The sequence below is a fragment of the Mytilus californianus genome, unplaced genomic scaffold (assembly GCF_021869535.1).
Source record: "Mytilus californianus isolate M0D057914Y unplaced genomic scaffold, xbMytCali1.0.p SCAF_9, whole genome shotgun sequence".
Lineage (NCBI taxonomy): Eukaryota > Metazoa > Mollusca > Bivalvia > Mytilida > Mytilidae > Mytilus > Mytilus californianus.
In genome coordinates this window covers 19,170,570-19,186,888 of record NW_026262745.1, presented here as the reverse complement: position 1 = coordinate 19,186,888, position 16,319 = coordinate 19,170,570, and the positions used below count along the sequence as shown (strand labels likewise).

General features: G+C 32.6%; 1 protein-coding gene across 1 annotated transcript in view; it reads right to left on the bottom strand.

Moving 5' to 3' along the window:
• Nucleotides 1–600: 600 nt before the first annotated feature.
• LOC127715798 (uncharacterized) overlaps nt 601–16,319 on the bottom strand; it is a 33,828-nt gene continuing 18,109 nt past the window's right edge. The window contains exon 9 of the mRNA XM_052221937.1: nt 601–723. Coding sequence (XP_052077897.1) covers nt 601–723 — 123 coding nt within the window. The remainder of the gene's footprint in view (nt 724–16,319) is intronic.

Sequence of the window (16,319 nt, the reverse complement as noted above, 5' to 3'; positions counted from 1 at the left end):
TACGAAGTTAAAGAGTGTTGCGGACACAAAATATGGAAAAGTTTTGCCAAATACAGATAACTATGGTACTCTTTTCCTGGGGTAACAAATCTTTTGTATTTTTAACAACTAATATGTACTTAAAAATTAATAAGTTTCATGGTTATATTTTGCAATAGTAAAAACATAAAACGGTACTAAATTTGATGCAACATATGTCTATTCGATAATTAAAAATTTGTTCAGTGCTTGAACCCAAATATATTATAAAACCAAAAAGTAATACAAATATTGAAGAGTTGCCTTAACTGAAAAAAGCACAAAGTAAAGCCAAACGTGTAGATGGAATCAGAGCTATGATTTTCTAAGATCTATAGACAACAACTTTCCATCAACAATATTCGTATTGTCATGTCAGTACCAAAGTACTGAGCTGCTAGATTAGTTTTCTGCAGTTCGAACAGCTTTAAGATCTACATAAAAATTACATGGTATTAACCCTTTTATCTGTCACAGTGGAGTAGTTTTGAACACAGAAAAAACTGATCACAACTACAAATTTCAAGTAACCACACTTGTCTACTTATAGCAATGATGAGAAGCTGCAATTACATTAATTTATCAAGACAAGTAGACATATTTGAGTATTATTGTCCACAGTTTTTCAAATCTCTGAAAGGAGATCATGATCTTTCTGGTCCATTTTAGAAGATTTGCTTGAAACTCTGGTTTATCAACTATTATCTTCAATTAAAATTGAATTAAAGCCTTTACAATATACTTACCAAAAAAGAATGCTACAGAAAATTTAAGAATTGATTTGGAAAGTGTAATACATTCGGTGGAAAATACTTTCTTTGATTGTGCCCCTTTCCACGTTTTGTACGTTTTTATTGCATAAATTTGGAGATACTGAATAACTGAAGCCTGCCTCCAGGTGCGGGATTTTCTCGCTGCGTTGAAGATCCATTGGTGGCCTTGGACTGTTTTCTGCTCTTGGTCGGGTTGTTGTCACATTCCCCGTTTCCATTCTCTATTCTATACAGTAGACGTATCTTAATTTTAAGTTGGATGTATACATTATCAGAATTATATGTGAATAAATCCAGATACGGTTCAGTATCAGCTACGAGTCATAATATTATTCTCTGTTGGCAAATGAGCGCAAGAAACATGTCAAGCAGATTCATATTGTGTCTAACGGTTGTTCTTTTTTTTAATTTTATATTTATACATTGAAAACCTCACTCATACTCAACATATCGAATTGATTTGATTGCTTTATATTTTGATTCAAATAAAGGCAACAGTAGTATACCGCTGTTCAAAGTCATTAATCGATTGAGAGAAAACAAATCCGGGTTACAAACTAAAATCGAGGGAAACACATCAACTACAAGAGGAAAACAACGAAACAACAGAAACACTGAAGTGCAACAAAAAAAAACTGCCCACATACATATAAACGAACTATTTGATAACAACTGCCATATTCCTGACTTGGTACAGGATATTTTAAAAACAAAATGGTGGGTTGAACCTGGTTTAATGGCTACCCAAACCTCCCGCTTATATGGCAGTGTTAAAAAATATCGCTAAAATGACAACACTACGTGACAGAAATACAGCACAAACAAACGCAAGAACACTCACCACAGAGAAACGCACAAATGAATAATACAATAGTCGTTACAACATGTAAACCGCAGAATAACAACGAACATCTTCCATTAACGACAGCATAGGACATCACAAACATTGACGTATTTTTGTAACGAATATATAATCTTGAAATTCATACAATTATTTTCACAATACTAGTCCAAACAATTATCATGACTATGACGGTATTGAAAGGCTATTTTAAATAAATGCTGTTACGACGTTATAATTTTTTGGACTAACAAAATACTTTATCCATGAAAAATGGAAATCAACTCGACTATACTGACAAATAAAACATATGTGAAATGTACCGAAAATACAGAATTCAAACCACAAACGATAAGACATAACACAATATCTAACCGAAACAAAAACAGAAACATTATAGATAAATACATGAATGTTGGATATATAAATACCGAAACACGTCGTATAGCAATGCAAATGCACACTCGGCAAAACAGTCATATTCGGGAATAGGTCACGGCACGTTCGGTACTTAGAAGACAGACGACATAAATGTTAAACCACAACCTAAGACGTAGTAAAAATGTCATTAGTTAGTTTAGACACAGACACATTATATAGATCAACCAATTCGTGATGGTGTCCATAAAATTTACTGAGTGTCATTTTTAATCTTTCCACCTCATAACTCTGTTGGAGCAGTTTCTGCTTATTTTCTTGTATATGAAGTCAGTATAGTGTGAACATGCACGAGCATAACGTATCAATTGAGATATGTAAACACCATACGACGGAGCAGAGGGTATGTTACTGCTATGAAATGGGGAATTGATAATTGGAAAGTTGAAATCATCCCGTTTGTCATAGATTTTAGTGAGAAGTCGTCCATCTGTGTCAATATTTAGGAAAAAATCAAGGTATGATTTCCATTCTCAATTTTATGAAGCAGTACTTCTAGTATCAGTAGTATCCTTAATTTCAAGTTCACTGGGATATATGAGATTCAAGTACTGACTGAAATGTTGGTTATTTAGTGATAGGGCATCATCAATATATCTGAAAGTAAAATTAAAACAAACGTAGATTTGTTCCGAAATTCTTTTAACTATTAATGTCAAAATTATCATAATACAAGGCATCGGTCGGTTCTAAATATCATAATTGTGTTCATGACTGCGAATGGGATCAGACAGACATCGTCAGGCCATTTTGTTCTAAAAAACAAATCGTATAACGGGAAATTCCAAAGTAGAAATATGGTGAAAAATATATAACTGTACAGTAGCCTGACAGCACATGAAGAATTGCATACAAAAAATATTGAAAATATTGTATTTTGAACAACTGCCATACCTTTTGCAAATTGACAGCGCACATAGTTGATGTGGACTTCCTAAATTCCCTAACTTGTTTCATTTCTGCTTAATGCCGCTGACAATACTATAAGAAGTTACTAGCATTCTCAGATATAATGTAATATGCAGAGGTAACATGTTTGTTTTCTTCGCAAGTGCGCTTACAATTTTGACTGATTTTTTAAAATTGTTATGAAACTATATTTTTTTCAGGAATCAAGTTATAGATTTTGAAGGAATTTAATGTATTGTTATACTTTATCAGTTTCATATGTAACTAGGTTATCGGTACAACTTGAATACAAGTTTTGGACCGTTCTTAAGTCACTCAAATGTTGTCCTCCATTAGAACTTGAATAATTAGCAACACTTTTAATGGACGATATACCACGAGAGTGTCACATTAAAGGAAGATATGAGGTAGCAGCTAAACAACGTTTTCCGTGAAGAGGTAGATACGTTTTTGCGATAGTACTAGTTTAGTTACCTGTGAGTCTTCTACATCAACAAACGAAGCTGACATCAGATCTTTTGTTTGAGTGTCCGATATTTTTTGACAGGTCTTAAAGCAATTCTAAAAATAATACATGTATATATGTATTTATACACAAACATTGCAATGAGGTCTATCCATAAAGGTACACAAAATAAATAAATAAATGAAAAAAAGGATAAATAAATAAATAAAATTCACTATCTGTCAAATTACTTGTAACAATTTATTATTTAGCCTGATATATTTTACACTGTAAATATTTATTCATAGTCGTCAGTTTGATGAATTAAGGAAATTGTAAAGCTCTCTTTGTATTATATCGACCTTCGTTGAGTAACAGAACATTCCATGACATGAATTAAATAATAAACTTAGCTCTAATCCGAAATTTGCAATGACAATAGAAGATCTTGAAGTCCTAAGCAAGTATGCTGAAACGACATTTACAGAGTACTATGATTTTTTATAATTTAAGTATTATGTAAATGTGCACTTGCCAGGTTTTTTTAAGTTATCTATTTAAAAGTAGCCTATATTATGGTAATTACAATATACTCGAAAATATAAATCTTCGTGCAAAGGAATAATTATGTTATTTCTTAACGTTTTCAAAGCTTTTGTTTTTTTCGTCAGTAACATAAGTAAAATAAAATCATACAATACCTGGTTTACTAAAAATAGATGTTTTATAACAATATGTGCCTGCCATCTCCCAGTTATTGACAACTGATCCAAGTCTTGCCTCGATTCTTCTTCGTATAGTTTACCAAATATTTCTATAATCTGTTTTGGCATAACTTGTTCATCATATTCTACATCACGAGAACAAGCAATGCCAATAGAGCTTAACGGTCGTCCAGCCATCTCAATGAATCTAGTAAATATTTATTTTTGGATATTAAAAACAACATACTACAGATTTTAGTCCAAATTGTTTCGAATTTTTCGATAATTATCAAATAAAACAAACTGTGATCCATAATTATTTGAAAAATATCACTGATTACCCAAACATTTTGAAAAATGAAACAAGCCGAAACAGATATTCGACCGTTGGCTACAAATTTTACTCTCAGCTCGTCTTATAGATAACATAACGGCTGCCTACTTACAGTATACAATATTCGTATATATATATATATAATATAAAGGTGGAAGTTCTATATACATTTTACCATATCTTATCGATATTTATGAAATTGACATTTTAATATCTTCTGATTGGTAGCCGAGAGGTTTCTTTGTGGATGTGTTCATGGTGGACCCCAAAGAGGGAGTTCGAATCCCTGCCAGGGCAAATAATAATTTCTAAAGACGAAGATAAATTTCTAATATATTTTCAATGGTAGACAGAAACAGTAGATTAAGCAACTATTTGGCAAACTAAATTAAACTAAACGAACAAAGTAAAACAATGGACTATAGTTGGTGACACCATTTCAGCTACCGATTTAAGAAGCGTTGGTTCTTGAAAGAGAAGCCACGGTTAATGATTAGGATGATTTCACAGCAGCGGTTTAATGGTATTTCTTAATTTCATAGTGGAATTTTATGGAAGCAGCAAGACGAAGGATGTTTGTATCTGTCCACCATCATGTTCAAATATACAATATGCAGTAACGACGTCTTCAGCTTTATTTCCATCCATTTTTTTACAATGACTTTCTACTGGAACGTTATTGGCTGGAACATGATTACATCAGGTAACAATATGTTTTTGCATACTAATGTAGTTTAAGTCTAGGTCTAAAGTTTCCAACTTACCTCTTGATTTTTACCTGGTGTAAACGTACACTGAAGAGATGTAGTATGATTGCCAATAAGACAACTATCAAAACTATCAAAATAGTATGTACTTTAGTCCATACATCTGTTTTCCCTATAATGCTTTTGTATTATAATTATTTTATCCTATCGAAAAATAAGTCAGCTGGTGACAGTTCTTGTGAACTGTTGTACTGTCCATTTTTTTATGGTTGATAATTTCGATAATTTCGTTACCATTTTTGTGTATTATTTGTATTATTGGCTTCCCAATATATTTCTATCTAAAACTACTGAATGCAGATTTTTTTCATAAACCATTATTTAGTAGAACAGAAATTGGTATGTTATAAAGTAACACTATAATTCCTAAAACAAAGAAATATGAGAATTGACGTTCAAATATTTCTTTTTTGCTTAAAATATCTTTTTTATATTATGATTATGCTGGTAAATTCATACATTTTTGAGATTGACATTGATTAAAATGTCTAATTCATGAATGTTTTCGTTAGACTCTATATTTTACTTACTGACTGATGTATTTATTGTTGGTGTTTAACGACACATTTAGCATTATTAACTATATCGTGGCGGCCACTTTTTATTGGTGAGGAAGCCGGAGAAAACCAACGTTCTTTAGCAGGAAAACTGGCAGTCCTATTCAATTAAGATTATTGGAATCAAACCTACCTGCCACATCGCGGATTCGAACTCACAACCTCAGTGTTGATAGGCTAATGATACAGTAAATGAACTACTTATTACACTTGGCCACCGAGGCCCCTTTTATCGATTAAGGTAAGATGGAGAAGGGGTTAAAATTGTTATGTAAAAGAAAGGCGAAAGATACCAAAAGTATTCAAACTCATAGGTTTAACCCATACCGAATCATGTTATTAACCAAGACAGTCATCTTGTAAATGAATGTTTTTGTTACTATTTTGATTCAGATGTTGATTGCTCCCAACTGACAAAAATTGTAAAACATTGCAATAAATTTCAAATAAGTCATCCCTGCTGTTTAAACGACGACATTCTATGTAACCAATTACTTTCAAATTGGTTATTGTTAGACTTCCTATTTTCTGCGCCAATGCTGATTGTTTTAAGTATTTTGAAATAAAACTGTGCTAAAGCAAAAAAAAAAAAACAACAACATTAGAAAATTTGTTTTCTTCTTCTTCCGCACTACGCTATGTATTTACATATGCTGCATATATAGTACACTGAGTTTTTAGACTGTTACATATAATCTTATTCTATCAATTGCTGTGCTTAACATAGCCTCTAATATTCTTATTTTATCAGAAAGGGGATACGAAATGTCCATAAAATCGAGGCGAGTATGCTACCACGATACCACCGAGGCGGCTTTTAATGAAAAAGGAAGAACGTCACTGTGCATTGTTTTTATTCCACTGAAAAGTGAATTGAATAAAGACAATGCAAAACATTTTAAACATTTATTGGCCTGTTCACGGCGATGCTTGATATTTAACCACAGCCCATTAAAACAATACTATATTTGTTGTCTACATTTGTTATATAGATACATACAAAACGTAGAATACATCATCTAAAATATGTTGCTTTCATCTTTTATTGTTCTTTCTTTTTATTCAACCGTTTGAGTAAATTTCTTTCATTCAGTTTTGTAATATATATAACTACACAAATTTACAGGTAGAACATTTGGTCGATATATATGAAACTAATACCATATCGGTGCAACTGCTCCAGTTCCTTGTGCCCAAATAGGGGCATACTTTTCTTTCATAACAAAATCCTAAATGACCAAAACATTTTCTTTGATCAATTTGCTATTTTGAACATTGATATGTTTCTCCTTTTAGAGCACTAGATATTACTTTCAGTTTTGACATGAATTGAAAATTCTTAGCTATTATAGTAGCAATAGTTTATTAAAATTTCTGTGTAAATATAAATAAGAAGATGTTGTATGAGTGCTAATGAGACAACTATCCATCTAAGTCACAATGTGTAAAAAGTAAACAATATAGGTCAAAGTACAGCCTTCAATAGCTTACTATACGGTAATGGTGTTGCTGCCTGTTGAAGGTCGTACGATGATCTTTAGTTGTTCACATCATTTTTCTCCAGTCGTATTTGGATAGCTGTCTCATTGGCTGGCAATTGACAATAATATCGCATCTCCTTATTTTTTAAAGTTTACATTTATAAAGAAAATAAATGTGCATGACAATACCTTTGTAATTACACTAACATTATGCGGTTTATACTTCATAGCAATTACATTTGTAGTTCTGGGCTATTATTATAATTTTTATTAAGTCTTTCAAAAGATGTCAGGAAATTTAGGTGGACAAATGGGACTTTTTATAAGAGCCAGTTTACTGACCGTCATGGAACTTCGGGAATTCCTCATAATAGTAATAATGTCCATGTTGAAAAACAACAAAGACGGTAACAGTTCTAACCAATGAGAACAAAGGAATGCAAATTAAACCGGCTGTTTCTGTCTAATGACTAATATTATTTATAAAATCTTAATTATCTTAATTATCATGTTTTATTAAATAATTAATTGGAAGTTCAGCATTTCCAAGTTTGAAATAAATGTTCACAGACCTTCAGAATTAGATCAAGTGAAATTAGGTTTAACACAATTATTTTCAAGTGGTACATATCTTTTTCTTATCATAGTGTTATTGTTTCGGTTGAATAATGTGTTATGTCTTATCGTTTGTTGTCCAAATAATTATAAAATTGCCTTTCAACACCATCATTGTCATATTCCCGAATATGACTGTTATACCGAGTGTGAATTTGCATTGCTATACGACGTATCTCGGTATTTTCTGCATCCAACATTCATGTATTTATTTTTGATGTTTCTGTTACAGTGTCGGTTGAATAATGTGTTTTATTATACTCCACTTCAAAATGCCATATTGTGATTGGTTAATACGAGGGAGACAATTTACTCTATCCAATGGCAAACACTCTATTACCCTTCACAGAGACGCTTGCTCGAATTTGCGCTTGAATAAATACGGATGATTGGTATGTACAAGACAACATAGTTTATTACTTTGAATTTGAAATTTAATAGACAGAATAACAGAACATTCAGTATAATAAATTAAATAACACATATCTGAGAGGGTGATAGAGCAGATTGTTACCCCTCGAAAAAGACATTGTCAACCTTGGGTCGATGCCACTGCTGGTGGACGTTTCGTTCCCGAGGGTATCACAAGACCAGTAGTCAGCACTTCGGTGTTGACATGAATATCAATTATATGGTCATTTTTATAAATTTCCTGTTACAAAACTTTGAATTTTTCGAAAAACCAAGGATTTTCTTATCCCAGGAATAGGTTACCTTAGCCGTATTTGGCACAACTTTTTGGAATTTTGGGTCCCCAATGCTCTTCAACTTTGTATTTGTTTGGCTTTATAACTATTTTGATCTGAGCGTCACTGATGAGTCTTATGTAGACGAAACGCGCGTCTGGCGTATTAAATTATAATCCTGGTACCTTTGATAACTATTGACAATGTTTTCTGGGGGTAACAATCTGCTCTATCACTCACTCAGCTATGTGTTATTTATATTATGTCTGATCGTTTGTAGTCCAAATAATTATAAAATTGCCTTTCAATACGATCATTGTCATGAACATTTTTTGGACGAGTATTGTGAAAATAAGTGTATAAAGTTCGAGATTGCATGTTAGTTACGTAAGCGCGTCTCTGCTTTTGATATCATGTGGTGTCTGTCGTTGATGTGATATGTTCGTTGTTGTTTTGCGGTTTGCATGTTGTGTCGACTATTATATTATTTGTATGTGCGTTTCTCTGTGATGAATGTTCTTACGTGTGTGTGTGTGCTGTATTTCTGTCACGTAGTGTTGTCATGTTAGCGATATTTTTTAACATTGTCATAAAGCGGGAGGTTTTGGCTAGCCATTTAAACAGGTTCAACCCACCATTTCTTCTTAAAATGTCCTGTACCAAGTCTGGAATATGGCAGTTGTTTTCAAATAGTTCGATTCTATGTATGTTGGCGTTTGTTTTTGTTGAACTTCAGTGTTCCCGTTGTTCTTTTGTTTTCCTCTGATAGTTGATGTGTTTCCCTCGGTTTTAGATTGTAACCCGGACTTGTTTTCTCTTAATCGATTTATGACTTTTGAACACAGGTATACTGCTGTTGCCTTTATTTATCAACTGGCTGATTTGTATTGGCCCTGTTATAGACTCGAGGTTAGCTGTATTGTACCCGAGACTCGATGAGTCGAGGGCCAATAAAGCTGATCGAGAATCTATAACAGGGCCTATACAGAAGCAGCCAGTTCGTAACACTTTTATAAAATGATTTTAATTGTTTGATTAAAAAAAGAAATTTACCGCGAAGAAGCTTCAGAAATTCATATCTGAACTTGTCTTTTCGCAGTCACGATAGACTTTTGGTCAACATTGATGTAATTCATGATTTCTCGTCCAAGTACTTAATCTTATGCTATTACAATTCATTTTATCTAGCAAATATAAAGTAGCTGGGATATAAATCAGATAGTTTAACTATTCTTACTCTTGAATCATCTGCGTTCTGATGATGATTGATCAACCTGATCAACGGAAATGAAACACGTTTTACTCGAAAAGGCTGTGAAATATTCCCGTTTCATGACGTTATAAAAGACGGAACATCATTTAAACATTTTTTATGTTATTTTAATTTAAAAAAATATGATAAAAATATATTTTATGCATAACGATGCGTCCAAAGTTAAGTAAGGCAAGTTTAGGCGTAAGAAAATTGAAACCGGAAGTGAACGTCCCGTATTATCCCATGGGTCAATACGGTTTTTTCCGTAATGGACCAGTCTGAAAAGCAATATTAACTCTTGATTTACATCGACAGGGCAACGTCATCAGTATTGCGCATGCTAATTTATCCGTATTAGGGCTGCGTTTAGCACATTCTCCTAAGTTGATCAATACCTCATTTTGCAGATTGAATACTTGTTATCGTATGCTTAAAATACAAAAATGATATTTTAAAAGCAACCAATAAAGCATCATGTCCGGACTTTTTCATGTTTTTCATAATTGAATTCAGCAGTATTCAGTTCATCATAAATTTTACATTTATCAAAATAAGTGCTCAATATTTTCTGAAATCATAGTAAGGGAAAACATATATATGATACAACGGGATCCGTAACTGGTATTGAAAGTTTATGCTTCAAAGGAAAACAGAATCAAGAAGTTCCTCTTGTGAGAATTTATATTCGATTTAAAAAAAATATATATTATTTGAATGTTTAATATATTGCCCCTACATTTGTAAAAATCTAAATCTATAATGATCTTATGATTTACGAAAAATTATATTACTAAAGGTATCAACGAACCCCAACCCATTTATTTACATGAACAAAAACGTACAGCGTGTTATATCTGTACCTAGATTTATATATATAAATAGATATATTTAAATTAATTAGTCATTATTTTACTCATTCACGTTAGATTAAAAGTGACCAGCTAGTTAGAAAATAGATAGGTACATGTACGTGTAATACCGTTGATAATAAATAGTTGTATAAAAATCATGCATACACATGTTCACATTGTTATCAATATTTAGACTTAAGGATCATTCCCTAGGTATTGAAGTGGGTAGACATATGGACATCCCACAAGTACAAAGATTATGTTATAAATGTAAAGTCCTAGATGAGGACAATCATTTCTTTCTTTTTATTGTGATATTAATATGTCAGTACGTCCAAATTTGTTTGCTCATCTAAGAGACAAAGTGCCATCATTTCAAGATCTTGATCCTCATATTAAAATAGTATGTAACCTCACCACTGAACTTGTTTGTCACATTGGAGTCTTTATTTAACAGTCTGTAGATCTGAGGAAGACAGACCAATATCTGACAGGTTCATGATGTATATGTCACTATAGTAAATTAAATCTTACATTTGTGTGTCAAGTTAGTTGTTTATTTGTTTTATTATTGTATGTATGTATTTTATTTGTTATGTCTTGACCCATATGGGTGAAATTTTGCAATAAAGATTATTAAAATGGATATAAAGTTATAAAAAAAGAAAACTTATAACTATATTGAATGTTATATTTATTGTTATGTATCACATTGAGTACATGTGCACTATAATATTAGTGTTAGAATGTATATTGCCTATTTTGTAAACTGGAAATATATTAAGATATCTAGACGATAAATGTATTCTGATTTGTTTTTATTTACAAAATATATCTATTAGATTAGAAGGAAATTGATTCATATGTGTTAGTAATTCCTATTATCAATTTATTGTCTAACCAAATACACTTATATCAGACCCGGATTCATGGAACTACATTTTCTTGACAACTTAACTAAAATATCTTATTAAATAAAAACCTTGCAAACTGAACAAAAATTAATAATGTTAACGTATTTGTTGAGCACCATCGGATGGTAACAACGTCTGAAGTACTGTCCAGAATCGACTGAACCATTCCAAACCAGTATGAGATGATCCAGGGTATATGTTAACCCAAACATTACGATTCATGGTAAAACCAGGGATCTTTGATATCATCTTTGCAGCTTCAATAGTTGACTGTGTAAGTTTGTAAGGGCTAGCACTTTCTTCACTCCCTAAAATAGATAACATAGTAATTTTGAAGCTGAATCTTTTTATAAAATGTATCTTTTTGTTTACATGTTTGTGCTGAATATTTGATTATTACGTTGGCTATATCTAATTATGTTTTTCTATTTGAAACATATAACTAGTTGTATAAAGTGTATTAGGGATGTTTCATGTGTTCTTTTTGAAAATTTTATAATATTTCGTAAATTAATTGCATACATCTTTTACTGATAATTATGTTTCAATTTATTTAAAATTTGTTTTTTTTTTATTGTGAACATTAAACATGTAGGTTAATTTTGTCTACCTATACATTTATGTATACGTTAAATTGTAAGAGGACAATAAGCTATTTATGCACATTAAGGAAAACGTTCACCAAGCTGTTTAGCTATTGTTTACTCCGATATGAATGCAATAGTGTGACACCTAGTGGTAGACTTTTGAATGTCACAAAATTGCTGTGAAGCCTATTCTTAACCTTCATTTTCATTAGATTATTTCAGTGATTGTCATTCGTCAATTGTTACGAGGGGATCCTTGGGAGACATTTTTATTAAAACAGGAGAATGAGTATATGGGCCACGGATGCCCAATTTCGAACTTGATCTATGTTTTGTGGTAATAATCATTGTGTATAAGTTTCATAACATTTGGTTTAGGCAAACTAAAGTTAGAGAACGGAAACCGATTTTGGGGACGTACGCGAAGGACGGACGGGACAGACAGGACAGACGGACAGACGGTACGGAGAAGGGTAACACTAAATGCTCCCTCCGCTACGGCGGTGGCACAAACAATGCTAAAGGAAGGTTGGCCGCCTTTAACATGTTTAACCCCGCCACATTCTGTATATGCCTGTGCCATTTCAGGAACCTGTAATTCAGTGGATGTCGTTTGTTGGTAAATATCATATTTGTTTTTCGTTTGTTGTTTTGTATATACATCAGGCCGTTAGTATGTTTCATTTGAATTCTTTCGTCATGTCGGAGTATTTTATAGTTTACTATGCGAAGTCAAAGGTTGTACGGTGACCTATAGTCTGTTGCTAACATCTACGCTATTTAAACGCTGGTGCATAGCTGTCTGTTTGGCAGTTATATCACACCTCTTTGTTTTATATTGTATGTACATGTATAAGTATTCATTTATTTTAAGTTCAGGTAATATGTTGGGATTCATCATTCTCATAATGTATCTTCTCGTGTATTTAATATACTTGATAGTTCATACGGTTATTTTGAGCTCCTGGGTGATAGCAGATCGAAAGTGTACAAATGTTTATGTATTCATCAAACGTGGCCTTAACTTTAAATTGAATAGTAAGTAATGTTTCTGTTAGCTTCGGTTACCTGCATCTAATACTATCTTCTGTGGGAATCTGCTTTGTTGAAAAGATTGGTCTCTTAGAGTGTTATTTATGAAATCAAAGTCGCAACTATTTAAAGTTTTATTATTAATAGGCCACCATAATGATGGGCTTTGGCAAGCAGCTAATCCAAAAATTGATGATCGTGTCCATGCAGCATAACATGACATTAAGCCACCAAGAGAATACCCCATTACTCCTGTATTAGGTTGGTCTATAAGGATACGGTCATTCGCAAGTTCTTGTGCTTTAGGGCGAATTTTGTCTAAGAAGAAGTTAAGTAAACGATCACCAAATCCTTCGATGTTATCACGTTTTCCGCATTTTTCTATCATCAGCCTGTACATCAAAAATAGCATTATAGATTATAGATAGTTCGTACCAAAGAATATTTTCAAAATAAATCAAACCAGCATTTACTTTTCTCTATACTATTGCAATGTCTCACAGGGTACTCCAATATGAAAAATTGTTTTATTTGTTTGAAAGATTCTCAACTTGGAATAACTTAGTAGCCTCTGTTAACACATTTTAATTTTTGTCGAAGTCCATAAATCATTGGTAATTTAATCTCTAGTCGAACCATTTTTACAACCTTTTTAAGATAACGTAGAAATTTGATTAATTATATATGCTATCATTACTAAGCTCATTTTAAAGTCCGCATTTTGATGTCCAAACTATGTGCCCTAACTTGTTTCTTATTGTTAATCAGTGTTCGTCCGCTTTTTGGTTCAGATTTTCTGAATGTATGTTTAACGTTATAAATAAAATTGAGAATGGAAATGGGGAATGTGTCAAAGAGACAACAACCCGACCATAGAACAGACAACAGCTGAAGGCCACCAATGGGTCTTCAATGCAGCGAGAAACTCTCGCACCTGGAGGCGTCCTTCAGCTGGCCCCTAAACAAATATGTATACTAGTTCAGTGATAATGGACGTCATACTAAACTCCAAATTATACACAAGAAACTAAAATTAAAAATGATACAAGACTAACAAAGGCCCTATACCTCTAGCCAATGTAGAAAAAAAAACCCACAACAGTACGCACAGTAAAACTCAGTTCAAGAGAAGTCCGAGTCCGATCTCAGAATAGGAAACAAAAGAAAATAAACAAAATGACAATAATACATAAATAACAACAGACTACTAGCAGTTACTGACATGCCAGCTCTAGACCTCAATTAAACTGATTGAAAGATTATGTCTTCATCATATGAATATCAGGCACAATCCCTCCTGTTAGGGGTTTAGTATTATACCATCATAAAATATATGAGAAGAACAAAACCCGTGTCATGCCAACAACTGGTTTTAGAATAAATATGTTGAATTCCGATGCAAAGACCCTATAAGTGAATCAATATTAAAGCCAAAATATGCAATCTTTAATGACCTGACAACAGTATCGTAACTATATCCCTTCTTAATTAGTCTGTTTAAACGTTTTGGTAGCTTTTGAGGTGAATACTGACATTTTTGTGCTTTGTAAAGAATATTACCATAAAAGATTTAATGTGAAATACCCGAACGTATAAGATGTCTGCATGTTGAGTTATATTTACGAATGATGTCCTTATACCGATGATAAAATTTAGTAAATGTTTTGACTAGTTTATGATATCAAAAACCCTGGTGTAATAATTTTTCAGTAATACATACATTTCTCTCGCTAAAATCTAATACGTTGTTACATACACGAGCGAATCGTACAAGTTGAGATATATAAACACCATAAGATGGTGACAAGGGAACGTCACCATCTAAAAATGGATAATTGACGAGAGGAAATGAAAAATCATCTCTTTTATCATAAACTTTTGTATTAAGCTTCCCGTTAATGATATAGATATCAAGATCGAGGAAAGGACAGTGGTCATTGTTAGTATTAGCTTTATTTAAAGTAAGTTCAACAGGACAAATTTCTTTAGTATACATACTGAAGTCGTCATTATTGAGAGCCAATATATCATCCAAATATCTAAAAGTATTGTTAAATTTTTGTATCAGATGTTGTTTCGATGGGTCTTTGCTGATTTTAGTCATAAATTGTAACTCATAACAATACAAAACCAGGTCCGCAATAAGTAGTGCACAGTTAGTCCCCATTGGAATTCCGATAACTTGACGATATACGGAATCACCAAAGCGAACAAAAATGTTATCAAGTAAAAATGCAAGGGCAGATATAGTATCAAAGCATGACCAATTGCCATAGTTCTTTTGTTTGTTGCTACTAAAAAATGACCTAAAAGAGTTTGAACATATGTATTCGCATTCCGACTTTTTAAATGCCCATTTAAAGTTTATTTAACAATATCTGTGTTCAAGTTAAGGTTGCAGAAATATGGTTGAATCTCAACAGATTTTGTGCATCCATCAAGTCAAGCTACTGATTAACTTTTTTTCATTGAACAAGACATTATTGCTGTTCGGTGTGCGTCAAGGCTCTGTGTTGAAGGCCGTACTTTGACCTATAATCATGGTTTACTTTAACAAATTGTGACTTGGATGGAGAGTTGTCTCATTGGCACTCATACAACATCTTCTTATATCTATTATGAATATTTACCTTTGATATTCATCAACTGTATAATTTATTGGCAAGCAGTTGTCGCATAAATTATAAAAGGTCCCGTTAGCGCATGTCAGAAAGGTTCCTGGAACAGGTGTTAGTAAAAAAAAGCGTTCATGATCTGGTTGATAATCCCCGTACCCAATGATAATAAACTCTTTCGTGGTTCCAGTTTCAGCTAATAGTTTATCGACAATAGGGGCAAGTAACTCAGAGTACCCACCTGGATATAAATCAAAGACAAGCAAATTAGGATATTGTTTATAAGTGTTTTCGTTAAAACTTGGTGGAAAATACAGATAAATCTGGCGTTCCTTCCCGATTTCTGGAGAATGAATTGTGAAATTAGAGGTATGTCCTGTTTTTGAGTAGAACCACGGATATACTTCAAACAAAGGCTTTTCGTGGAAATAAGAAGAATGCATTGATACGGGTAAATCTACAACAAAATTGCCACCAATCATATTAGTTTTGTCTGC